Source organism: Myodes glareolus, chromosome 2 (assembly GCF_982192425.1).
Source record: "Myodes glareolus chromosome 2, mMyoGla1.1, whole genome shotgun sequence".
Lineage (NCBI taxonomy): Eukaryota > Metazoa > Chordata > Mammalia > Rodentia > Cricetidae > Myodes > Myodes glareolus.
In genome coordinates this window covers 128,258,662-128,284,710 of record NC_142027.1, presented here as the reverse complement: position 1 = coordinate 128,284,710, position 26,049 = coordinate 128,258,662, and the positions used below count along the sequence as shown (strand labels likewise).

Below are 26,049 nucleotides of genomic sequence, written 5' to 3'. Positions count from 1 at the left end.
TAGGTAATGAGAGTTACATTAGTATGGGAGGACTTACATGTAGTGTGTGGAGTGAGTGTTTCAACTGACTTTACCTGTCTAAGAGTGCTGATGGGAGATTTACGTGTCTGTGTGTACATCTATCTCTGATTTTCATTTCTCCTTCCTTGTACACAGTTATTTTGTGTGCAAGGCATCTTCAGGTAGTTTGGTAGTCTTTTACTAACTGTTCTCCTTATGGTACTTTTACTAATCCTGACATGGATTTTCTTGGGAGAGGAGCATTTGAACTTGGATAGCACTTGTTGGGTAAAACCTTTAAGTTTCTAATCATTTGCTCTGAAATAGCAAATCCTCTGAGCTCATTTGAATTAGTGTAAACTTAGAGTTTTATGTCTGACGTACTTATTTAAGCTTTCCTAGACTTAGAAGCATGTGCAGTTAAAATTTGTTGTTTTATGTTGATGATATGATCTAATTTCTGGACACGTACTTTTTCAAGTTTTGTAAGTCCTCTGAAGATTTTCCAATTTAATATAAATAGACCTCTGATATTTTTTATATTTACTGGTTTCTCCTTTTATTATTTGTAGAGAAAAGTAAAAGTATTCCTTAGTAGTTTGATGAGTTGATACAAAAAGTCCTTACCAGTTGTGATTCAGTAGATTAACCACTAAAGTCTGATATTTAATAGTATTTTTCTTTTGTCTTAAAATAACTTTTTAAAAAAATGATAGAAAGTCATACCTAACTACTTTTTTGAAAACACTTGAGCATAGTATAGGCAATCATTATATATAGTAAGTGATTGCTGTATAATGGTCAATAACCTCACTCCACGTGATGTTAGTTCAGCTTTTCTTCTGTGTTTTAACAGGTGGGGAAGTAGTGAAAATAGCTCAGCTGGCATCCATCGCAGGGCCACAGAGCCGCGTTGCCCAGCCAGAGACACCTGTGACACTGCAGTTTCAGGGGAACAAGTTTACCTTGTCACATAGCCAGTTGCGGCAGCTAACAGCAGGCCAGCCTCTGCAGTTACAAGGTAAGAGACAACCAGCTGATACCAATGTTGAGAAGGACAGAGATATGCACTTGAGAACCTGTCTGGGTGGCAGGGTAACTTGGTCACTGAGTTTCAGGTTCTTTATCCAGAAGTGATGGTAACAAGCCTCATATCAGGGCTTATTAAGGAATGATGAGATAGCATTCTTGAGTCACTTTGGCAGTGTTCTAAATAAGTGATGCTCATTTTTTTAAATTTTTTTTTGTTTGTTTTTATCAGTACCATCTTCTCTTTGAAAAGTTTTCTCCTTTGTAAGTCAGAGTAGAAATGTTTGTTGCTTTCTAATATGAATGTGCCAGAAGACTGGCAATTTATGTAGGGGAAATGTTCTACCTACCTATGTACCTGTCAGTTGGATTCTTATTATGTTGCCCAAACTGACCTGTGACTTCTGAGATCAAGCCATCCTCCTACCTCAATCTCATAGCTGAGACCTCAAGATTTGTGCCAGATTCAAGTTTTCATTTTAACTCTGGGATCCAAAGCTCTCATACCTTGTGCTAAGAACCTGTAGTTATTGCTTTCAAAGAAATGGAGGTAGTGAAATTTGAGTAGTTCCTTAAAATTAATCTTTACTGATATGTGACAGTAGTTGCAGCTTCTTTAGCTACATCCAGCACCAGGTGATCGTTGGCTGCTTACCTTCAGGTTAAGATTTCACAGCACTAGTTTCCCTGCACACCACCCCAGCAGCTTCAGAAGACTACCCTGAATTCTGGCTGGATGACTGTCATGGCACTTCAATACCTATCTCTACAGGGCTTGGGACCTCAAGACTCAGGGCTATCTGTGAATGTAGTTGGTGGTTTATTTGGTTTTCTTGTCACACATTTGGTAATAAGGTTCAGGCATACATAATAGAAAAGTTACAGAGTCATCATGAACACCTGGGCTCTTTTTGGTAGTTTTTCATCCTTTTGGCAATAGCTACATGGGTCTGGGAGTGTTTCTGTGACCTTCACAGCCTTAGGACAATTGTGGTTCTTGTTGGGTATGTGCCTGGATATGTGCAGGGTTAGTGGTCCTTTTTTGATGTGGTATAAAGCAAAGTCTGGTTTTCTGTCTCTGTCTGGGATTTTCAAAATATTCCCTCCTTCATCAGAGTTACTGAGCTGTGGACATGTTTACTTATGTAAATGTGATGTGTGTGCAGTATACTGACTCATTTGTTACTGTACCATTTGGAAATGGCTAGCGTGTTACTGTGCACACATCTGTTACTGATGCTCCTGGTGGATGTGTGATTGCAGGTAGTGTACTCCAGATCGTGTCAGCCCCTGGGCAACCCTACCTGCGAGCCCCTGGCCCTGTGGTGATGCAGACCGTGTCTCAGGCAGGCGCTGTGCATGGCACCCTGGGAAGCAAGCCCCCAACCAGTGGCCCTAGTCCCGCGCCCTTGACCCCACAAGGTAGGGTGTTCTGAACAGGAGGAGGGCTTGGTGAGAACGTCTTTCTGACTTTTCTTTGCAATGACGGGGAGGAGGGGTCATGCACCTCAGGCCATGGGCCTTCTTTTACATCAAAACTTTTATTTGTAGTAGTCCGGTTTCCACACATGTCATGGCATCAGCTTTATTTCTTTTGCTCCCAAATGTACTAGTTGAATATGGCCAAACCTCAGTGTCCTATTCTAATAAAAAACAGTGGAGGTCAGAGAGTTGGTCCATCAGTTAAGAGCGTTTGTTGATTTGCAGCGGACTTGGGTTTGTTTCTTTGCACCACATGGTGGCTCACATCTGTGACTCAGGGGATCTGTCACCCTCTTCTGACCTCTGCAGGCACCAGGCACACGTGTGGAACACAATATACATGTAGGCAAAACACTGATACTTTAAAGGCATATATATATTGCATGTACATTAATAAAAATAAAACTTTATTATATATTATATGTTTATATTATATATACACTATATATAATATATGTATGTGTATACATGTGTGTGTATAAGGAAACTTAGGAAGCACAAAATGTTTAGTAACTTTGCCTAGAGCTCCCTGAGAGTAAAGTGCTTGGTGCAGGCTTTGCACACTCTAGCTGGCTGTTGCCTAAATGATGCTGGGTTTCAGCTTCTGTCCTTTTTTCTGCCCGCTTCTCTAAGTCCCAACCCTTGCCTGGATGTGCTCAGTGTATTAGAACTGGTGGGTGGGTTTGATTTATGGGCAAGCAAAGGAGCTATTACTCACTATTTCCTGATGACCTGTAGTTTTTCAGTGTAGGACAAAGGAGGATATGAGGCTGGCTTGGGCAGGGGCAGATATGTGATCTGTCCTCAGAACAGTCTTCACTCCAGGTATAGACGTAGCTTTGATGCACTAGATATTTAGATCCAGCTCCTTTTATATTCTTGGGATTTCAGGAGCTAACCTTGGCCTGGCAGTCCACCTTTGTGAATGGAAAGCATATTGACTTTCCTTTTCTGCTTTTTTCTTTTGGGGGTAGGGAGCGTAAAGTTGTTAGGGATAGTGCTCCTCAAGCCTTCCAAGCAAGTATTCTAGCATTAAACAGCACCCTCATTTCCTTCAGCTGTTTGCTTTTACATTTGTAGTTGGTGTTCCGGGTCGAGTAGCAGTGAGCGCTATGACTGTTGGAGAACCTGGGCTGGCTTCCAAACCAGCTTCTCCTGCTGCAGGGCCCACCCAGGTAAGGTTTAGATGCAGGGGCACACGGTGAGAAATGCAAAGTGTTGAGGCAGGGAGTTTCAGGAGCTTTTTTGTGGCAGCCAAGATTCTTGTGGGTCCTTTTCAGTTTATGAATTTCAAAGATGCACATGCTCTTTGAATTAGAGCCTTGATTTAACACTCATTCCCAATGAAAGAAATTGACCTGGGTCTCTAATTGCAGACATCAAGGTCTTTATCCCTTTTGTCTTGTCTTGTCTTTTCCTCTGTTATAAATATTATCTATCTTGGGAGGAGGAGAGAGAAAGCTCTCTGCCTCTTTTTTTTTTTTAATGCTTGTAGTTCATAGAAGTAGGCCATGGATGTTGAAATGAATGTGTGCATAACAGTTCCCAAAGTGTTTAGTGAGATGATTTTGTCTGATTGTTTCTCAAATAACTTTTCTTTTGTCTTTTTTTTTTTCTGATGTGATCAAGGAGGAAAAAAGCAGACTTTTGAAGGAACGCTTGGATCAGATGCATTTTGTCAATGAGCGGCGCTGTTCCCAAGCTCCAGTGTATGGCAGAGACTTGCTGAGGATTTGTTCCCTACCTGCTAGAAGGAAGAGGCCTTTGTGCTGGTCTTTAGATAGCAACCTTGGGACGGGTGCCAGAGTAGCAAACTGTTACATGTCACCCTCAAAAAGTAAAGGCGATCTGGTTGTGACATTGGGTCAACGTCAAGAATCTCTTCAAGATGTTCTTGACAGGTGAGTTAGTGTATGCAGGTAAATAGTTTTTATCCTTTTTGTTGTTGTTGTTCTTTTACTCTGCTACGCATAAGCAATTTTCTTCTTTCTTTTAATTTCGGTTCTCAGGTAGCACAGGCTGGCTTCCAATTCCATGTAACTGGCCTAGACTTTCCTTGAACTGCTGATGCTCCTGCCTCTTCCTCTCAAGTGCTGGTATGAGTCACCACATCCTGTAGTATTTCATTTTTTGGACTTTTTTTTAATGTTCTTATTTCTAATTGCTTTCTCCCAAGTTGTCCTTTTGAGTTTCTTGGGATTTGAAATGGTTTGGGGGGGTCTCTGTGTTTGAGACAAGAGGACCTATTGGGTTATTAGCTAGCTCTTATAGAAAACTGACCCAGAAAACTAGCCATATGCTTCTTGGGGACATTGAAGAACAGAATTCAGAACAAGTTAGTAGACCAGTGCTAGTGGGCTGGGTGCCACTGTCATCACACTATTCCTGCTAGGTCTTGATATTTCTGCTTCTGTTTAGACTATTGACCCTCTATGTGAGTTTCTATATGCCCTGACCCTGCTCTCCAGGCTCAACTTCTGGCTCATTTTCTTTGTCTGACTGAACTATGTTGTTAATACCTGTCCAAAGGAAGGCCCTGATCACCCAGTGCCTGAGCTCAGTGCTCAGAGCCTGCCTTTCAGGTCTCAGATCAATGAATTAGTAAAGAAAAGGACAGGGAACCCTTCCTATGCTGAGCCACATATGTCAGGGCTTCTCAGGTTGTGTGCTAGATTTGCAGCCATTTGTTCTCATGCCCTTGTTTATCTTTGAAATGCTGGTTGTCTTTATACATCACAGAGGACCACTTCAGTGGAAATGTACTTGGGAGCAAACCACCAAGACCCAGCTTCAGGGACTGGAGAGACAATTTAAGAAGTTAAGAGCCCATATTACTTCTGTAGAGGACTCAGTTTGGTTCCTAGCCCCCATGTTAAGAAGTTCACAAGTGCTTCAGGCTCCAGGAGATCTGACGTCTTCTGGTCTCTAAAGACATTGCATACATATGTACAAACCCTTACATAGACACACATGTATAAACATAACTAAAAATAAAAGTAGCTGGGCATGATAGTGCACATCTTTAATTCCAGCACTTGAGAGACAGAGGCAGGCAAATGAATATCTGTGAGCTCTAGGCCAGCCAGAGTTATTTACCCCATCTAAATAAAATAAAAACATATTAAAAGTAAGTAAATAAATAAAATTTAAAACTGAGCTTTGGCTAATGCCCAGGGGAAGGTTTTCTGGTGTAGATGACTGGAGTTTAGCAGGTAGTGTCAAGTTGGCCATGGCACTGCTGTTCTCTGTCTGCAGCGTATTCTGAGTCTGGCCCCTCTTAGTTACATGTACCTGAAGCATTTAAAAGGTTTGCATCCAGAGACAATTTACTTTTGTCCCAAAAGACCCAGCAAGAATATTTGAGCCAATGGCTATGGTCTAGAGAATGCTCTGTGCTAATTATTTAGATCTGTCCTGATGAAAGTTTCTTGGGGTGGTGTCCTTTAACTGTGAAAGATTATGCTATCTTGTGATAGAATCAGGAGCATCAGGAGCTTAGACTTCTTTTGTCTGGCAGTACACACTGTCAGAGGGTTCTGTCCTTGGCTAGAACCCTCACTGCTCCTGCCAGAGGCTACAAGGTTGGCACATAATGACCACACATGATTTCTGCTCCTCAGGGTGGCCTGTGTGATTCCTCCAGTAGTGGCTATGCCACCCTCCCTGTGGGTGGCGAGGCCACCCTCACTGTATAGCAGCAGGTTGCGAGCTCTGAGGCAGTGCCTGAGAGAACATATCCGCCCCTACCACCGGCAGCTGCAGCAACTGACAGCACTGCGCTCATTGCAGTTCCCGGAGCTGAGGCTGATACAGTTCGACTCAGGTATGACAGACCCTGCTGTTATTGTCATGGATTATGAAGTGACATACACTTGTTCTGGATTATAAGACTCTCTCCCTCCCTCCCTCCCTCTCTCCCTCCCTCCCTTCCTTCCTTCCTTTTTTTAGGGAAGTTAGAAGCTTTAGCAATCCTGCTACAGAAACTGAAATCTGAAGGACGTCGAGTGTTAATTTTATCTCAGATGGTTCTTATGCTGGACATTTTAGAGATGTTCTTGAACTTCCATTATCTCACCTATGTACGGATTGATGAAAATGCCAACAGTGAACAACGGCAGGTAAATAATCTTCCTGTCATGGTGATTGCGTGGTGTGACCCTGAATCATGGGATTCAAGCCTCACTTCCTACAGCTGTGCAATCAGTGCCCCATACCCCTTCTAGCATTTAGAGTATATCTAAGCTCCAAACTGACTCTTTTCCTGATGCTTTGTTCCCTCTCCCGCCAAACAAGCATGTCTCAGAACACATACATAGGGGTAATCTGTAATCACATTGGGTTAGTACTGACATACTTTTAAGAGGTGGCTATGCAACAAAGATATGAATGCTCTTTAGACTAACTTCCAAAGAAATATGAGTTGAAAAGTATATCCATGTTTTACTTGCCATATTTGCTAATTTTTAACATTTGGTTAATAGACATTGCTGGTAGGAACCTCTTTAGCATAACTTTAGAAAGCAACATGATTGCCAACCTCAGAGAGGGATAGACACTTGATCTAGTGGTCCTTATCTAAGACTTCCACACAACAGCAAGAATGCCTCATTGATGATTGGCACATAAAATTGTTCACTGTAGAATTTCACATGATAGGCTGTGATCAGTAACAGAGTGACTGCTCAGCATTTAGCCAAAGAGAGTACACAAAGAAGGTCTGTGCCTTGGCAGTGAACCACAAATTGTCTTCACAGCTCCATGTGACAAACTAGAAGGTCCTTACCAGAAGTCTCGTAATACAAGCCTGAGTATAAGGGGTCCTGAGTGCAAAAAAGATAGGGTGCTGCACAAGGCTCGAGTTACCCTCTTTTTGTTCCATAGCAAATATGAGATTCCTACACAGCTTAGATGCAAAAAGAAAAGAGTCTGTTTTATTGGTAATAGTGTAAAAAATTGGGTGGTTATTTGAACGAAGATGATTGGTCAACTTTTAGTTCTGTTTTGGCATGGAAATAATTTAAGAAGAAAAGTTCTCAAGTTTTCATTACGTACAATTCATTGTCCCAAGTGATTAAAGAGATCTTGATGTACTTCCTCAGCCTTACTCCAGGGGCTTCTTGCCTGTAGAGTGCCCTGGCATTGCCTGAGGATAGAGGAGAAAGCACAGCTCCCTCCCTAGCAAGACTCTGCTTTCTTGTGGGGCCTACAGATTGGGCTGACAGAAAGTACCAGATAGGGCATGACACCTGTATTGTCTAAACATCACACACAGATGCTTATGGGCAGAAGGAACTGCATGCATCCAGGATAAGATGTTATCCATGGGACAAATGAGGCTGTTGTAAAACAGGTATCCAAAGTGTCAATGGTCTCCCAGTGTTCTCCAGAAATGTTCATTTGAGTACTTTGTTTCCTCTCAGGAGCTGATGAGGAGTTTCAACAGAGACAGGCGGATTTTCTGTGCCCTTCTCTCCACCCATAGTCGAGCCACTGGCATAAACCTTGTTGAGGCTGACACCGTGGTGTTTTATGACAATGACCTAAATCCAGTTATGGATGCCAAGGCCCAGGAGTGGTGTGATAGAATTGGGAGATGCAAGGACATCCATATATACAGGTGATGACGATCTTTGGGTGTAGGAATTGAGTAGAGCATAAGAGGTAGAGCCAGATGTAATAAATATGCTGCAGTTGAATTTTACAAATTCCTACATAACTGCAAGTTTTACTTTCCTCTTAGACATGTTTTAGTGCTGCTTTTTGTCTGGTCGCTGTACTTGACATTTGCTTGAATTTGTAATCAGTTGTGTGGCTTAGGCCTGATTATTGGCTTACTAGTGTTCCTTGCTCACATGTTGCATCTTTTTTAGAATAACTGGAGAGCACAGTTTATATTTGTGTTGTTCTAAGAATTATAAAATACAAAGTATGTGTTGAAAGACTTGAGATATGTCTCATCTTCAAGCATTTAAATTGTAACTGGCCATTTACAACTAATTGGGAACACGAAGGGCCCATGGCCTATTTTTAAATTTCTGGTTGTTATTTGTTATTCTAATGTGTGAGTGTGCTGGACCCTTTACTTAGTTGGTCTAAGTGAGAGAATGGTACTGGGTCACTGTTTTCTGCTTAGGAAAACAGCATAGTCTAGACAGGAGAAAGAGGAATGGGCTCTAGGTTGAGTATTGAAGAAAAATATAATAAGGACTGGAGAGATGGCTTGGAGGTTAAGAGCACTGGCTGCTCTTCTACAGGTCCTGAGTTCAATTCCTAGCAGTTACATGGTGGCTCACAACAATCTGTAATGAGATCTGGTGCCCTTTTCTGGCCTGCAGGCATATATGCAGGCAGAACACTGTGTACATAATAAATAAATCTTAAAGAAAAGAAGAAATAAAACTATAATAAACTGGTAAATGATAGATTGGAGGAAATGGCTTACAATTCTTAAGGCAAAGGCCAGGTCAGTTTTATTTAAAAGTGGGACTAGAGAGGGCCTAGTAGTATGAATAGTCAATTCCAGGATTCACAGACTGAAAAAGATGCAGTTCACTGTGGGGCAGCATGATACTGTGGTTCAATATGAAATGTCTCTCCAGGCCTACAGACAGGCAGCATATCAAAGAGAAGCTGAGTCTAATAATGGAAGCTGCCGTGTCCATGGGGCACAGGGAAGGCCTCAGCTCTTCTAAAGCAGCATGAGAAGACTTGTTGAATAAAATGCTGTGTCCTTTATCCTGACTGCCCCATAGCGTAAAGTTGTTCATTGCAGCAAGAATGGGGAATACTCATTAGGGTGTAGCCATATACCCATTGCAGACAGAAGGAAAACATATTCACAGGGACCTTCTTCATGCTTCTTAGCAAAGGTTGTTACCTTTAGCAATGGTTGTTACACTTAGCAAAGTTAGGTTAACATGTCACAACAGACAGGATTTACTTCAAAGGCCTCTCAAGGTACACCCAGGCTAAAAGCATTTTGCTAAAACAGCCTTTGCATTGACTGCCTAGAGGAAGAGGTTGGAAAGACAAATAATGATAAAAACATGTATTTCAAAAATTCCTTCCCATCTACCTCCTTCTAAGGAAGGTCCTGAAGGCAAGCCAAAGTTTGATGCCACTAAAGCTTAACTTGGGAAACATTGCAGTTAGTTTATTGGGCTTACTTATAGAGCCTGTGTGGTTTCTTAAATGAATGTGGGTAACCTCGAGGCAGCAGCTGCACCCTAGAATAAATGGCAACTTCTATATATCTACATAGATAGAATCCATTCTTCCCATCTTCCCTGGGCCTATACTCTAGTCCCTCCACATGCAGTTAGTGCAGAATCACATACAAAGATAAGAGTACCGTGACCCTCCCCCAGTCTATCTTTCTGAGAGAACATCAGCAGTCAATAGGTCCACTCATGGTGTTCTCTTGCAAGCAGGCACAGCTGATATGATGAAGATGGCTGCTTATTTTGCTTTGAGGACCACATTGTACAATATATCTATTAAAAAGTCACCCACAAGGCCCATGTGATAGCTCATCTGACTAAAGTATTTGCCACCAGGCCTGATGAACTTAATTCAATCTCCAGGACCTACAGGGTAGAAGGAGAGTTATCACTATTACTGACAATACTGACACTAGTGATAACAGTTGTGATCACAAGGTGTTCTCTGACTTCCACACATGAGTTGTGGCACTTACATGCCTGTGTGCTTGTGTTCTCTCTCTCTCTCTCTCTCTCTCTCTCTCTCTCTCTCTCTGTTATTTTTTTTTAAAAACCGTTTCTCATACTGGACATGGTACTGCACACGCTAATATTCCCAGCATTCAGGAGGCTTAGACAGGAAGATCATGAGTTTGAAGCTAGCCTGGGCTACAAAGTGATCACACCTTATCACAAAACCCAACTAACCTCGTGTATGTGCTGTTTTACATGTGTTAAGGTGGTGCCATCTTGTTTTGTGCATGCAGAGTGTTGGTGTGTTTATAAACCAAAGGTAGGCAGAAATAGAATTGTTTTGGTAGTAATCTCATGGATTAGAATCTGGCTGCTTTCCCATTCATGCTCATACATTATCAGACTGTGCATACTGAACCTGCTTTGATGAAACAGCAGTGCTTCTTGATAGGTGACTTTTTTTAAAAAGATATTTTATTTTTTATGTGCACTGGTGTTTTGCCATGGGTGTCGGAGCCCCTGAAACTGGAGTTACAGACAGGTGTGAGCTGCCGTATGGATGCTGGAAATTTAACCCAGATCCTCTGGAAGGCCAGTCAGTCAGTACTTTTAACTGTTGAGCCATCTCTCCAGGCCTCAATTGGTCACTTTTTCCTATGTTCCCTATTTAGAATTTTTTTTTTTCTTGGAAAATTCTCATTTGTTCTTTTTATCCCTGTGGAAATTTTTGTTAAAGTAATTTAAGCTTTCTTTTAGCATTTTAGCTTTTAGCATTTAGCATCCTGAAAGCACGTAAGTAGAATTGGAGAGATGACTGCTCTTTAGAGGCCCCAGCACCCACATAGCAGCTCACCACTTGTAACTCCAGTCTCATGAATCCAGTGCTACAGTGCTACTCTCTGGCCTTCATGGGCACCAGGCATGCAAATGATGTACAGGCAAAATACCCACATATAATTTATAAACATATAGTTTATAATTTAAACTATGTTTTAAAACAAAGCAGTAAACTAGAAAAGAATAGACTGAACCAAAAAAAAAAAAAAGAAAAAAAGAAAAACAGACAGAAACAAAGAAAAGAAGGCAAGCAAGCCTGGTGGTAGTGGTGGTGCACGCCTTTAATCCCAGCACTCAGATGTCTGTGAGTTCAAGGCCAGCCTGGTTTACTGGTTTACTGAGTGAGTTCCAGGACAGGCTCCAAAGTTACAGAGAAGCCCTGTCTTGAAGAGAGAGAGAGAGAGACAGAGACAGAGACAGAGACAGAGACAGAGAAAATATGAATAATAGACTGGATGATGGGGCCTGTTTGGAGTACTACCCTGAGACTATTCCATTGTTTGTTAAGTGGGGACAACACCCACAGCACTCTGTTGACCTAGCAACTTGTAGGAGACAGATGGATGCCCCGCGCTACCGTCTCGCCCGCAAGAACAATGCGGGGCACTTAGGATCCTTCTGCAGCAAAGCTTTAATGCGTCTTGAGAGGGAGAGCATCAGCTTCCAAAGCGGAGACCCAGAATGAGGGGAACCCAGCCCTTATAAAGGAAACAGTCCTCGCTTCTGACGTGTCACTCTTGGATTGGTCCACTGCCCATTATCCCAGATGATGCCTCGGAAGTAGGCAGGGACGCAGCAGTAGAGAGTTACCAAGCACCTGCGCTGGGATTAAAGGCATGTGCTACAACACCTTGAACTCACAGAGATCTGCCTGTCTCTGCCTCCCAGGCATTGGGACCAAAGGCGTGTACTACCACACCTTGAGGTCACAGAGGTCAATCTGCCTCTGCCTCCCAGGCATCAGGACTAAAGGCGTGTACCACCACACCTTGAGGTCACAGAGGTCAATCTCTACCTTTGTCCCTTGAAGCAATGGAGAATGTGGTTGCGGCCCTCCACAGATGGACACTGTTTATACTCAAGAGGGAGTGGGACATCTCTTAAAAGTCTCATTGGGAAAGTCAGAATCATTCTGCTTGTGTCAGAAAGTGTCAGAGGATAGACAGTGGGGATGAGTGCGGGACTCAGTGAGATATGTCTAGGTTGAATATGGTGGGAGAAACATTGGCAAGCAGAGGGATATACCACAGACTCCAGAGCTCACTAGAGTTAAAATTGGAGAGAATTTGACAGACACTGACTTAATAGGTGTTGATTAGCATGTGAGACATCTCTTGCTTCTCTGGTTACCATCTGGACGCCTGGATGCATGTATGGGCATGTTTCTAGGTGACTTAACTATTGTTTCATCTGTACATGTATACATACGTATTATTTTCCTTTTTTCTTTTGTAGGCTTGTCAGTGGCAATTCTATTGAAGAGAAATTGTTGAAAAATGGAACTAAAGATTTGATCCGTGAAGTGGCTGCTCAGGGAAATGACTATTCCATGGCATTCTTAACTCAGGTAGCTCTCATTTGTTAGCAACCCTCAATAACTGGTCATGGTAGTGCAGGACTGTAGTTCAACACTTAGGAGGCTGATGCAGGAGGCTGAGACTTTCAAAATCAGCCTGGCCTACATAGGGGAACCCTGTCTTACCTCCCTACTTCACTCAGTGAGGAATGCCATAGTGAACACAATTGTTTTATTTTGATCTCACTTCACTAATGAGGAATGATTCTCTGGTGGGTTTTATGCTGCCCAAGGCTCAGGTCAGGTACAGGATTGGGTCTGTCCTAGAAGTGATTGTGTTCATTGCTTGTGTTCAGCGAACTATCCAGGAGCTGTTTGAAGTTTACTCACCCATGGATGATGCTGGTTTTCCTGTGAAAGCTGAAGAATTTGTGGTGCTTTCTCAGGAACCGTCTGTCAGTGAAACCATTGCACCCAAGATTGCGAGACCTTTCATAGAGGTGAGGAGATAGATGTTCATCCATAAGACTTGTTTAACAATGAATGGTCTGTTTGAGTCTTGACTATGTGTGCTTTTACAATATGGTCATATGGTTTCACTTACCTATCTTCTGAGTTCTCAGTCCTTACTCTTACTTGATTCTCCCCACCCTTGATCCTGCAGCCTTTCTGCCTTCCTTCCTCCTCTGTCTCAACTGTAAAGAAATATCAAGGGAATCGAGGAGAAGATGCCAGCCACTGTCTTCTTTCTTTCCATCAGGACTTTCTGAGCCATATTTGATTTTTTTGTGTTGAGCTGTCTTATTTCTTACTCCCCTGACTCAAAGAACCACCAGTCCCATGTAGTCACCAAACACTAGAAATGGTGCTCAGCTGTGTTGAGTTTACTGTCCCTATAAAATGCACAGCTGATTGTGAAGACCTAGATGAGGCCCTAAAATGTCTATCTTTAGCATTTTTCATGTTGGTGACTTTTTAGGGTGCAATGTTTTAATTCATATGAGGGATATTACTGTTGCAATGTAGGCATTGGAAGATTTGGAGTTGCACGCATGGATCCTGTGCAGTGGCCATCTGTATAGGAACATAGCAGATACCTGTTAGAGATGCTTATATGTCCTCCCTCCTGGCTTGACCAAGGCCCTCTTTACTCCAAGACTAGGCCCCTTGATTGCTAAATACCTCTTCTTTACCACAGCTTCAAGTAAAGGGATGGAGTTCCTTACTCTTTAGACCCTGTTCTCCGTGCCCTTTTTAACTATATCCTCCCCACAGGCACTGTCACATGTCTATTTTGCTGTTGGACTAGGGTGGTGACCACTGTTTTGTTGCTTGCTTTTCTGCAAAGGCTATGAATGATGGTGTGTGGTAGTGCCCTGGTCTGCTATTGGCCTGTGCTTCATGCTCTCATAGTTTGTCTTTACCAACAGTGATGGCTAGCTACTTTCTGGTCCTAAAAGTGAACTACTGAGAAAACCCCTCTTTCTTCCTTTAGCTGCTATCTTCCAGAAGAGACTACTGTTCTGACGTCTTACTGCATTTGCCTATCTTGAGCTGGATATGAATGGAATTCGGCTTTTTTCGTGTGTCCTTAATGTAGCTGACTCCGTTCTGGAGAATGATATTTATGAATTCATTGTAACATGAGGGGCCAGCTTGTTGGGGTTTCTGTCCCTGCCTGGTACCCCACAGCCGGCAAGTCCCAGAAAAAATCAATCACACAGAGATCTCTATAAGTTATAAAGCTGATTGGCCCATTAGCTCAGGCTTCTTGTTAACTCTTATAGCTTATATTAACCCATTATTCTGATCTATGTTAGCTACATGGCTCAGTACCTTTTCCAGCGGGGCAGCTTACATCTTTCTTCTCCGGTGGTCTGGGCAGAACTGCGGAGGGAGCTTCCTGCTTTCCAGAATACTCCCAGTCTCTTTGCTCCACCTCTGCTTCCTGTCTGGCTTTCCCGCCTATACTGCCTGCCTGACCAATCAGCGTTTTATTAAAATATGATTGACAGAATACAGACAATTCTCCCACACCAATTCATCACATTGTTCATCTGACCTGTTTTGAAGTATACTTTTGCAGTGTCTCATATAAGCAAGTACATGCATTCCTACTGAACGTAGGCCTTGAAGTGAGGTCTCTGTCTAGCATATCCTGAATATATGACTAGTGGATTGAGCTCAGTGGTGTCTGAGTGCTGCAGCTGCTGAGCACTGCCTGGCCTCGCTCTTAAACTGATGGTCTCATGGGGTAGCTTTATTTTGTATTTTGCTGTTGAGTAGTGACTCTGAACACCTTTTCTTGAGTTTGCTGCCTATGAAGGTCTTTTCCTTTGCCCTAGTGCTGGGGATGAAACCCGAGGCATCATGTAAACCTCTACTACTGAACCTCACCCCAGCCCCTGGATAATTTAATTGCCTGGTCAAGTTTTTTGGATCCTGGAGGTGTGTGTGTGTGTGTGTGCACACACACACAAGCATGCAGGTGACTGCAGATATCAGAAAAGGGAATCAGTTCCCTTGGAACTGGATTTACAGGGTGTTGTGAACCATCCAGTTACAGGCACTGGGAACTGAACTCAGGTCCTCTGAAAGAGCAGCAAGTGCTCTTTAACCATCTCTTCAGCCATTATTTTCTAATGTTAGTGTGTGTGTATGTGTGTAGGGGAGTGTGGGTGTTACAACTCTGGAGGTGCAAAGATATTCTGACTTATGAGGAAGCCAGGCTATACTTAGACCCTCAATAGGACAGCTCTGGAGGGGTAGAACTGCAATAGGACTAGTCAACTCTGGAGGAAAGATATCCTGACTTGTCAGGAAGCCAGGCTACCTAGAGCTGTAATAGGACAGCTTTGAAGGCTGGAGCTGCAATAGGAAAGCTCAGCCCTGGAGGAAAGGTGCCCTGACTTATCAGGAAGCCAGGCTACCTGAAGCTGGGGTGCCGTGGTGGATGGTCTTCCCACAGGATACAGCAATTCTGCTCTATTCCTGGAGAGTTGCTACAGCTGAGCTCTGCTCTTTCCCCTAAGGGAGTGACCTAGTAGAGCTGTCTTCTTCTCTGGGCAAGATGTTACTTTTTTTTTTTTTTGCTAACACTCTGCTAAAGGGGAAGCCACTGCAGAAATGTAGCAATCTCCTCCTGTTCCAGTGAAAATGTTGCTACTTTTTCTGCTCAGCCTTGCTCAGGCCGTGTCTCTCCGCCCCCCCCCCCCCCAACATCCTGGCAAGTTTCTTCTATTCTGTGTCCCAGACAGGTTCTTCTATTCTGCACTGGGGAATGAAGATTGTCACCCAAGACTTTTTTAAGAAAGAGATTTATTTGAGAAGGAGGAATTCAGGAGAGTGGCTGCCTCTGCCAGGTGGGGGTAAAAGGCAGCCTCTAACTGAACAGGCAGAGAGGTTTATGTAATGGTCTGCTCTATCCCTTTAAGATACAAGCCACGCCTCCCCCACATCTGTCTTTCTCTCCTCATGGGACTCGCTGCCCCTCGTGGCCCACAGTAGCCACTTGGGGAACTTTGCTGTCCCTGCCTGGGACTGGCTGCTCTCAGGACCGCAGCCTGCCCCTCCCCCTCGGGAACCGGGGGGTTCTCAAGGCCCACTGCCTACTGCAGCCACTCGGGGATCAGCTCTGGGGATCAGCATTTTACTTAATTCATTATAGTTTATATAGGGCTTCTTAGGGACTGAGTTTTACCAAGGGAAAGAGGAATTGGTTAGTTTTCCCTTCTCAGATATTGATTAGTTTAGTTGGTCAGGGGCCAGACTGTGTTTCTTTCACTGGTCCTTTTTAGCCTTTTGTTTCTAATTTTAGGACCAAGGCATACTTCTTTCACTGACTCTGATTCTAGTGACAACATATTTGTCTTTGCACTGGTTTCAGAGTTTGGGCATGTTTCTGTGGTTCTGGGTTCAGGGCTAAGAGTGCCTTTCCCTGTCTCAGGTCTCAGATCTAGGGTGTATTTCTTTCAGTGACTGTAACACCCGATTCTGTGTTACCCCCTCGGTACAGTTCGCGCCACTGTACCATACACGAGTCGGGCAAGGACCTGGAGATTGAAAGAACACTCAAGAGACCTGGGTCATTCGAAAGGAGATCAGCCGAATGCCGTTTATTCAATTTGGGGATTGATTTAGGGATTGATCAATCCCTAGCTGTTGCACAAGGATTTCTGCCCAGGCAGGTGGGAAATTACCATACCAAAGATGAAACAATGCCCTACAGTTAATCACCAGGCAAGGCAGAGGGAGCACAGGAACAAACAGAATGTTTTAGCTGGCTGACCAGAAACTGTCCTCAAGATGCACTCCAGGAGCAAGGGTAGTGCTTGCCCTACAAATGACTCTGAGTTCAGAGTCAGGGTGCTCAGGGATTGCTTGGTTTCCTGCTCCAGTTGGTTCTTTTACCTATAGTGAGGCGGGGTGAAGGGGGGCGTAGGTGTAGGTCAGAGAATAGCTTGCAAGAGTCAGTTTCCTCCTTCCACCATGTGGGTTCTGGGGATTGAACTCAGATCATAAATCTTGGCAGCACAAACCTTTACCTGCTGAACCATCTTATTGTCTCTCCCTTGTTGAAGGTTGTTTTGTTTTTCTCTTTTTTCTACTTTTCTTCTGTGTACTTTATATCTTACCTACTCAGGGCATCCATACATTGTTCTCTATCTTGCTAAACAGAGATTCTTTGTAGACAGAAGTTTCTGTCCCACGCAGTCCCACAGCTATTCAGTCCCAAGTAAATACACAGAGACTTATATTAATTATAAACTGTTTGGCCTGTTTTTCAGGCTTAATACTAACCAGCGCTTACAACTTAAACTAACCCATAATTCTTATCTATGTTAGCCACATTACTTGGTACCTTTTCTCAAAGGCAATCTCATCTTGCTTCCTCTGCACCTGGCTGGTGATTGACTCTCTGCCTTTCCTCTTCCCAGAATTCTTCTAGTCTGATCACCCTGCCTATACTTCCTGCCTGGCTACTGGCCAATCAGCATTTATTAAACCAATATGAATGTGAGTCTTCACAGTGTACAGGGTCATTATCCCACAGCAGTTCCTACATCTGTCGTCATCAACAGGGCTTTCTGTATCTAGCTTCAAAGATTCTCCAGGTCACCATGGTGCTCTCCTTTATTGTCTTCTGGAAATGGTTTTTGTGGGTCTAGTGCAGTATGGTCATCTTTTAAACTGCAGGTTTTGCCAAATACTCTGAGAACTGATTGCATGGTTTATGATTTTTTTTTGTTTTTTTTTTTTAAACCATGGCTATATTGTCTTATATGTGAGTACCTCTTTTTACTTTCCCAGCCATGATGTGTTCCCAGTACTTAGGAGGTGAACAGTGGCAGCTTTTTAATGTTTTTTGAGACAAGAGTTTCTCTATGTAGCTCTGGTTGTCCTGGGGCTCACTATGTAAACCAAGCTGGCCTAGAACTCAGAAATCCACCTGCCTCTGCCTCCCAGGTGCTGGAATTAGAGGCATCAGTGGCAGCTAATAAAGTTAGCTGTCCTCTATGTTCTGAGCACCTTTGCTACAGTTTTTTAAAGGACTTTTCTTTTGTATTTGTACGCTACATAGGTCTCTGTCTTGTTTTCCCTGTGTCAGCATCTGTGGTTAGTACCATATACTAGGTGTAAGATAAAACCACATTGTCCCTTCTCATTCTTAGATTCTATAATTATTGGTGGCCTCATTTTCCCTGTTTTTTTTTTTTTTGTCATGTTACCCTCTGTAACCCATGTCAGTGTTTTATTTTTCCACAAAGCTTTCCCGTCTATCTTGATAGTACTTTTAGAAGTTTTAGATCCATCCATATCTCTTATCACTGGAATGTCTGAGCATGTGTATGAAAATCGTAAAAGAAGGGAAGTCCCTCTGGAGGCTTACTGGTTGCTTACAGTACAGGTATCTACTTTAACATTACAAACTCCTTTGTTTGCCAAGTCCACCACCAAGTCTCAGTGCACACTCCCTTTAGGCCCTCAAGAGTATTGAGTATCTGGAGGAAGACACCCAGAGGTCCACAGAGGAAGCCATGCCTGGATCCAGCACTGTAGTTGTGTCCTCAGACTCAGACGGCTCTAGATATGATGAGGAACCATCCCAGCTGGAGGAGCTGGCTGATTTTATGGAACAGGTTTGGGTATTTTTTTTTAAGCTAAGAATTTCAGCATTTGAAACCTTTTGTAAAATATGTTTTGTTTGCTTTGACTAAGAACAGTTACTTTGTAAATTAAATGTCTGTGAGAGGATTTTATGAGGAATATTATTGATCTTTATTAAATTGCTACTAACTCTGTTTTAAAAAATATATCTTTGAAATAGCTTACACCAATTGAGAAGTATGCATTGAATTACTTGGAATTGTTCCATATGACCATTGAACAAGAAAAAGAGAGAAGCAACGAGGTAAGGGAATCTAGTTTTGGTCAGTTTAACATATTAAAAGTAAAAATTTTCAGTGCTGAATTTGATTTGAGGTGACTATGACTCCGAAGTTTAAGGGATGAAGCCAAACCCTTGCAGTGCAGGCCTTACTGAGGCTGAGATCTTTCAAGCCCTGTGCAGGCAGCTGGGGCACTTGCTTTGCACTTTGACTTCATTGTGTTTGTGTTGAAGTAGCTTGGAGTTGATACAGGGTTACATGTTGAGAGGTAGAGCACATGCAGCAGTAAGAATCTCTTAACATCCCTTTGGGGAGATAGGACTCTACCGTGTGTGTACAGTGGCTGGGGGAGTTGAGCACTAGGAAGAAGCAACCTGCTTCCTCTGATCTTGAAAGTTCTTTCCCCTGTGCTATTTCTTAGCAGGATTTGGTGATGGCATCAGTGAGGGACTGGGAATCCCGCAATGCTAGGGCCCTGCAGGAAAGGGAGGCCCAGTTGCAGCTTGAGCAGGAGGAGGCAGAGCTTCTCACCTATACTCGGGAGGACGCCTACAGCATGGTAAACTAGCACTCAACTCCATTCTAACCTGACTGTTGTTCTGACACTTTGAGGTCTTAACTGATAGTGACTTAATCCTCAGTGGATGGTATTTTCAGGATTTAAATAAAACAGTTTTTTTTCATACTCTTTTAAAACACAGTTTTTAAATTTACAGTCATGCTTGAATATTGATGAAAATATGTGATTTGTGGCATGTAGCATGAAGTAAAGCCTTTGTTATATTTTCAACTTGTTTATGTTCCATAGGAGTATGTCTATGAAGATGCTGATGGACAGACAGAAGTCATGCCGGTACATGACCCCTCTCCCTGAATGCCTGAGCAAAGGCCAACCTTCCCATAGCTCAGTAGCTTACAGAACCTGCTTTCTCTATGCAGCTCTGGACACCACCCACTCCTCCTCAGGATGACAATGACATCTACATTGACTCGGTTATGTGTCTCATGTATGAGACTACACCCATCCCAGAAGCTAAGCTGCCTCCTGTTTATGTGAGGAAGGAGCGCAAGAGACACAAAACAGATCCTTCAGGTATGTACCTCTCTCTCTCTCTCTCTGCTGGAATGGGAGGAGTGACCCAGCCATTGTCTTTTGTACTGTGTTTCCGGCTCCTCCCATTTCAGGAGAGGAACCTTGATGGTAGTAGAAACCTTGTTAGTAGTAGAAAACCACTAGGAGCCTAAGTGCCATAGCATATACCTGCATTCCCAGCATGTGGGTTGCTGAGGCAGAAAGATCATAAAAGTTGATGGCCAGCCTGTGCTAAATAGTGAGACTGTTTTGAAACCCCAAAACAGACAAATAGTAAACTCGAGAAAGTGATTTTACGTTTAGCAGTTGTTTCTGTTAGCCCCTCAGTCTACATGCCTCTTGTGTGCCTTCTTCCCTTTTTTCACTCCACTGGTGAGGAAATCTCTCAGTGTCCTGTATTGCTGAACTCTGCCCCATTTAGTTGCAGGCAGGAAGAAGAAGCAGCGGCATGGTGAGGCAGTTGTCCCTCCGCGATCCTTGTTTGACCGGGCAACACCAGGCATGTTGAAAATCCGACGTGAAGGCAAGGAGCAGAAGAAGAACCTGCTACTAAAGCAGCAGACATCCTTTGCCAAGCCCCTGCCTACCTATGTCAAGTCCTCGGGGGAACCTGCCCAAGACAGTCCCGACTGGCTCATTGGTGAAGACTGGGCCCTGCTACAGGTAAATAGCTATGTTGTCCTTGGGTTGAGCATTCCCATGGTTTGTTTGCTTCCCCATATTGCTGATTCATAGTGCTTTGTGGTGTGTTTTTGGCATTTGAATGTACATTGACCTGTTTGCTCTGAAACCTCATCCTCCAGGCTGTAAAGCAGTTACTTGAGCTGCCCTTGAACCTCACGATTGTGTCACCTGCTCACACTCCTAACTGGGACCTTGTCAGTGATGTTGTCAACTCCTGCAGCCGAATCTACCGGTCTTCTAAGCAGTGCCGGAATCGTTATGAGAACGTCATCATTCCCAGAGAGGAAGGGAAGGTGAGCTTGTACCCCTTGGTCTTTCTGGGAAGAATTGGCCTCTTCAATGGCCAGGTTTTGCTGTGTGTTGCTGGCCAATGCAGTTGTCCCTGTAGACTGTGGTGAAGTCAGCCTTCTTGATCAGTGAGGCCTACATCTACACAGTACCTGGCACGTAATGGACATTAGTAGAGAGTCAATCACCTTACCCTTGATCATGGTTGGTGTTAGCATATGAACCAGATGCCAGCCTCTGCTATTGCTGCAGTATAGAAAACTGTGCCATTCAGGTTTCAGATGAGTAAGGGAAGAACTCTTCTTTGACTTGTTACCATCTCACTTAAAGAAGAGTCTGCTCTTACTTTCTGTGCTGCTTTTCATGTCTCTGTTTCTGGGTTAACTTTGAGCACTGAAAGTATTTATAGTATAGACAGACCATTGTGTCTTTGATTTAAGAAGCCAGCTATGGTTTGCATCCTCAACCAAAATGAGTCGGTACTGCTGCTCAGGGACATGTAGGCCTCTACTTGGCTTTTCCCCATCTGCTTTGAGTTTGTCTGTTTCTATTTCTCCATTTGGCTCTCTTTACACAGCGCTCTCTCTCTCTCTCTCTCTCTCTCTCTCTCTCTCTCTCTCTCTCTCTCTCTCTATCTTGCCACTTGACAGCTAGTTTTTTCTGTACAGTATCCCCAGGCCATGTCACACCAGTGTTTACAGATGTTCAGCCCCGATGCCAAGGCAGGTGTGCAGAGAACACTGCCTTTCTGAACACATCAGTATGTTCATTAGCATAGTAGCAATAGCGATGTTGGCAAGACAGGCATCTAGTCCTTATTTTGGTACAGTTTGTGAAAATGTCTTTGGTGTTAAGACCCACATGTGCCCTCAGGATGAGGTCGCCACACTCACCTCACTTCTGTGACCACTCTTTGAACCATCTCTTGTCATTTCTAAAACATTCATTTCAGAACAAAGCATTTGTTTGCTTTTTCTTCATAAAAAAGCAAGCCTTCCTCATGATACCATGTGGTACCCGCACCATAAAACTTCCTAAAGTCTCACATTCACTCTTTATGTTCTGGAAGCATTTAATAATTATAGCAGCCATTACCTTAATATTGAAAAAAAATAAAGCTAAAATATTTTCTTCTCTTATAGCTGATTTGTGAAGCTAATCCAAAGAAAAAGGCACAAAATATTTATAAGGTACGAGGAGGTGTTCTGAATGAGATGGAAAGCTTTCTGTAAGTGCCTGTGAACAGGAACACAGTGAGATTCAGATTGAGCCCAGACTGTAGTAGCAGAAATACAGACTTAGGGTTTTTTTTTCAAGTGCCTTTTATTCCTATGCATAGAGGCTTTGGTTTTTTTTCAAGTGCCTTTTATTCCTATGCATAGAGGCTTTGCTTCTTCATCTGAAGGAACCACACAAGTGACTCACTGAGCCCCTCAGGGACATCAGAGCCTCCCTGTTGTTCACACCCTGTTGAGGCCTGTCTGTGACATGGTGGCTAGATGCCAATAAGCACACCGTCCTTAGCCCTGGAGCTGTTGTTCATAGCTAGAACCAACCAGGGCTTTGTTGTTGAACGCGTGTCTTTCCTGCCTTTGGCCTTGTCTTGCCTTCACTCTGGTGGTGGGTGTGACTCACTGGCTCTTACTCTCCCTTCTCCCTGCCTCCCTTTGTTTAGTTTTGTTGTTGTTGTTTTTAAATAGGAGAATGCTTATAGGGGGCAATGTTCAAGAAGCAGTTCCATGTAACCGTGCACGTTCATTTTTTAGTTCTGACTTTCCTTGGCATTCTCTTCTGAACTTAAGGCATTCCTCCAGCAACAGATGTGTACATGTGTGTATTTGCCTAACTGTATCATAACTATACTGGGTGTACATCACTGACTGCGATAATAGGGTTGGTCAGGGTTTAGAGATACTGAAGGACAGAGAGAGTCCTGGGCTAGTTTGGGCTTGTGAACTCTTGTTTCTGACCTCTGACCTTGCACAGACTATCTCTGGACTTTCTGTGTCTGAGGGGGTTAAGATGTCTTGGTAATAAGTAAACAACTGTTGAATTGTGTTTGTCTATGGCATTTCTAAGCAGAAAGGATTACTAGATACAAATGATGTCACAACCCCAAGGAATGCGGTTTTAGACATCCCTGTTACCCTCACTGTCTAGTATGGGTAGAAGGTATCTGTTGAATTACCACTACCTCATCTGTCCAGGGTATTAGACTCAACACCCTGTTCCCTGCTGTGTGTTAACTCCAGAGTGTGACCCTGAATATTTTGTGCAACCTTTCTTTCCTCAGTGAAGGGGAGGCTCAACTGAGCAAATTTCTAAGAATTGGGGAGTGTTGCCAGCTACCAGCAAATGATGGCTATTCGGTGTTGCAACTGTTGTCTTATTATGTTATCAAAAGAAAGAAAGGGAATGGGACTTGGGTGCAGCCACTGGATCTTAGCCACAGGCTTCTGATTCAGAAAATGTTGTTTCCAGAGTAGTTGTGTGTCAGGCTGATGGTCTAAACTTGAGCTTCTATTAATTTTGTTTCAGAGTAAGAACAACCGTCCACTCCGCACAAGCCAGATTTATGCCCAGGATGAGAACGCCACTCACACCCAGCTGTACACAAGCCACTTTGACCTGATGAAAATGACAGCTGGCAAGAGAAGCCCCCCAATCAAGCCTCTGTATGTTCCCTGGGCTTTCATCCCATTACTGTGATTGCAGCAGCTGAGAAGCTAGTGCTCAAGACTTGTTCTTGACTATGTTGTCTTTCTGTTGGTAACCATTCTCTTGTTTCTGTTGCAGGCTTGGAATGAATCCCTTTCAGAAAAACCCTAAGCATGCCTCTGTGCTGGCAGAAAGGTACTTCTGTGGAGCCGACACAGTTTTTACTTTCGAAATGAGTTTGTGTAGTCACTTTAAGTTTGGTAGAACAATAGTGTAAGGCAGTGTGATCTAAGCTTTGGCTGTGATGGTGGTACATGCTCTGTACTTGAGAAACGTTGAGGTCTTTTTCCTTTGAGTGTGTGTGGAGTAGCCTCTGCCAGCCAGCCAGACAAAATACATGAAAGTCATGCTCTGCATTTGTAAGGAGCCATCATCTCCTTTTGCTTTTTGGCAGAGGCTTTGTTCTCTGGGATAGCAAATATGTTCCAAGGCTAAGAAAATGATTGTAAAGAACTTTCTTCCTCATGCTCTTCTGCCCTGCAGGTATAACTTTTGTTGGTTGTACCATAAAAGGTTATTTAAGTTTAGAGGTGAGTGTACTTGGTTATTCAATAAATGAAAAATAAATTAATTAGTGGGTGGATTGTGAAATGGGAAGATGGGAGAAAGTGAACATTCTCTTTGGAGCTGAGCTCTAGCCTGGATACTGGCGGTGGGTTTGTTTGTTTGTTTGTATGATCTCTGAGATGAACTCTTAGGGAGGAAATCTGGTCAGGTGAAACAGCTACCTCTCTGTTTTTATCACTGTCCATGTGCACACTGGTTGCTTCCTCTTCAGCCCTTGCTTTTTTGTTAAATGCTATGTGTTTTCTTGTCACGTAGCTATGGGAGTGGTCCTTGCCAAATAGTCAACTCATGACACATTTGCTGAGAGCCCGATAGCACTGCTATGCTTCCTTTAGCAGTGCACCATGTGACATGGGTTTCTCACCTCATGATTTTCCATCTCCTGGGGCTGGGCCACCATGTTGAAGCCCAGCCCTGCTTTGCTGTTTTTTTGTTCTTTGTGTTTTTGCCATAGGGATTACCTTCAGAGGTGCCCTGTATTACTCATGTGTTATATGCACCTCTGCAGCAGTGCTTATTGATTGGGTGGAGTGTGATGAATTAGTTGATCAAGCTAGTGTGTGTTAGTAGGTCAAGGGCTGCCATGGCACACAGTGCATATGAAGGGTACTGGCATGCCTTCCATAGGTCTATGTAGCATGAAAGAGGGAGGAAAGGCTCTTCACAGGTGGCTTGTACAGGACATAAAGGAGGCTCTTTGGGGCTTGGGAAGAGTAATTTCAGGTGCCAGTGTAAGGGGCATCTAGTCACCTCCCTGGGAAGGTGGGATGTGAGCTGGGCCTGGAGAGAAAGCTGAGGACAAGAGAATCAGAGGCACCAGACCTATATAGGTAAAAACAGACTGTACTGAAGGGCTAGATATGGGTATATTAATGAGGTCACTCTGCCTATCATGTAATTAAGCTGGGTGATGACTTAGCTTCTGCTCTGGAGTGCTAGTAAAAAGATTGTCTATTTAGTGGGGGTAGGAGGTGGGGTAGTGTTTGTCCAGGGTTGTGGTGTAGCTTTGGGCAGGCTCTAGGTTCTTTGGTAAGCTGTGGAAGACATGTGAAGGTATTTCTGAGCAGACCCAGAGAGTTCATGAATTGCTGCCTGATACCAGATTCTTGAAATTGCAGAAAGCACTGAATGTCACTGGCAGTTTTGTTTGTATTTGTTTTCTTTTTGAGACTAGGCTTTAACATAGGCTGGCCTTGAACTTTGTGGTAATCCTCTGACCTCAGCCTCCAGAGTGATGAGAAGCCACTACGCACTGTTTATTGGGGTTTTTTTTTTTTTCTGTAGTAAAAACCTTTCACTTAAGCATTACTTGACTTCTTCTTGACATCTACATGTTCCCAACACTACACTTTTTTTTACATTATTAAGTCAAGTCAGGTTTCGTTTGGGCTTTTTTGTTTGTTGTTTGTTTTTGCTTTGTTTTTCAGAATAGGGTTTCTCTATGTAACAGCCCTAGCTGTCCTGGAACTTTTTTGTAGACCAAGCTGGCCTCAAACTCAGAGATACGGTTCTCCCTCTGCCTCCCAGTGCTGGGATTAAAGGTGTGTGCCACCACGCCTGGCTGTTTGTTTGTTTTTAACACAAGCCTGAAATATAGTCAGTCTGGTAGCTGAGATTATGACAGAATGAGTATTGTATATAAGTAGTGTATACAGTATGGACACCCTAGACCAAAACACAGCTCATTCCATCCTGAGCTGGAATAAATGGGACAGTGCATGTTTTCATCAAAGTATTCAGGACAATATGTAGTTTCAAACCAGTGACTTGTGA

The 26,049-nt window shown here is 43.3% G+C and overlaps 1 protein-coding gene and 1 non-coding gene across 18 annotated transcripts in view; both read left to right on the top strand.

Annotated features, from left to right (window-relative positions):
• The window catches only part of Ep400 (E1A binding protein p400), a 103,779-nt gene that overhangs the window by 62,621 nt on the left and 15,109 nt on the right, over nucleotides 1–26,049 (top strand). For 10 of the 17 annotated variants that reach the window (XM_048450923.3, XM_085680973.2, XM_085680965.2 and 7 more), the window contains 19 exons: nucleotides 857–1,021; nucleotides 2,293–2,451; nucleotides 3,592–3,686; nucleotides 4,141–4,412; nucleotides 6,132–6,334; nucleotides 6,460–6,629; nucleotides 7,932–8,128; nucleotides 12,477–12,588; nucleotides 12,894–13,037; nucleotides 18,519–18,677; nucleotides 18,866–18,949; nucleotides 19,348–19,485; nucleotides 19,735–19,779; nucleotides 19,866–20,019; nucleotides 20,441–20,682; nucleotides 20,823–20,996; nucleotides 22,134–22,181; nucleotides 23,530–23,666; nucleotides 23,788–23,844. In XM_048450923.3, the coding sequence (XP_048306880.3) occupies nucleotides 857–1,021; nucleotides 2,293–2,451; nucleotides 3,592–3,686; nucleotides 4,141–4,412; nucleotides 6,132–6,334; nucleotides 6,460–6,629; nucleotides 7,932–8,128; nucleotides 12,477–12,588; nucleotides 12,894–13,037; nucleotides 18,519–18,677; nucleotides 18,866–18,949; nucleotides 19,348–19,485; nucleotides 19,735–19,779; nucleotides 19,866–20,019; nucleotides 20,441–20,682; nucleotides 20,823–20,996; nucleotides 22,134–22,181; nucleotides 23,530–23,666; nucleotides 23,788–23,844 (2,755 nt within the window). The remainder of the gene's footprint in view (nucleotides 1–856; nucleotides 1,022–2,292; nucleotides 2,452–3,591; nucleotides 3,687–4,140; nucleotides 4,413–6,131; nucleotides 6,335–6,459; nucleotides 6,630–7,931; nucleotides 8,129–12,476; nucleotides 12,589–12,893; nucleotides 13,038–18,518; nucleotides 18,678–18,865; nucleotides 18,950–19,347; nucleotides 19,486–19,734; nucleotides 19,780–19,865; nucleotides 20,020–20,440; nucleotides 20,683–20,822; nucleotides 20,997–22,133; nucleotides 22,182–23,529; nucleotides 23,667–23,787; nucleotides 23,845–26,049) is intronic. The other 7 variants (XM_085680991.2, XM_085680987.2, XM_085680993.2 and 4 more) reach the window with 4 other exon arrangements.
• LOC125411273 (small nucleolar RNA SNORA49) lies at nucleotides 7,602–7,734 on the top strand. Its single transcript, XR_007235287.1, has one exon. It is a non-coding gene; the product is annotated as a small nucleolar RNA SNORA49 (small nucleolar RNA).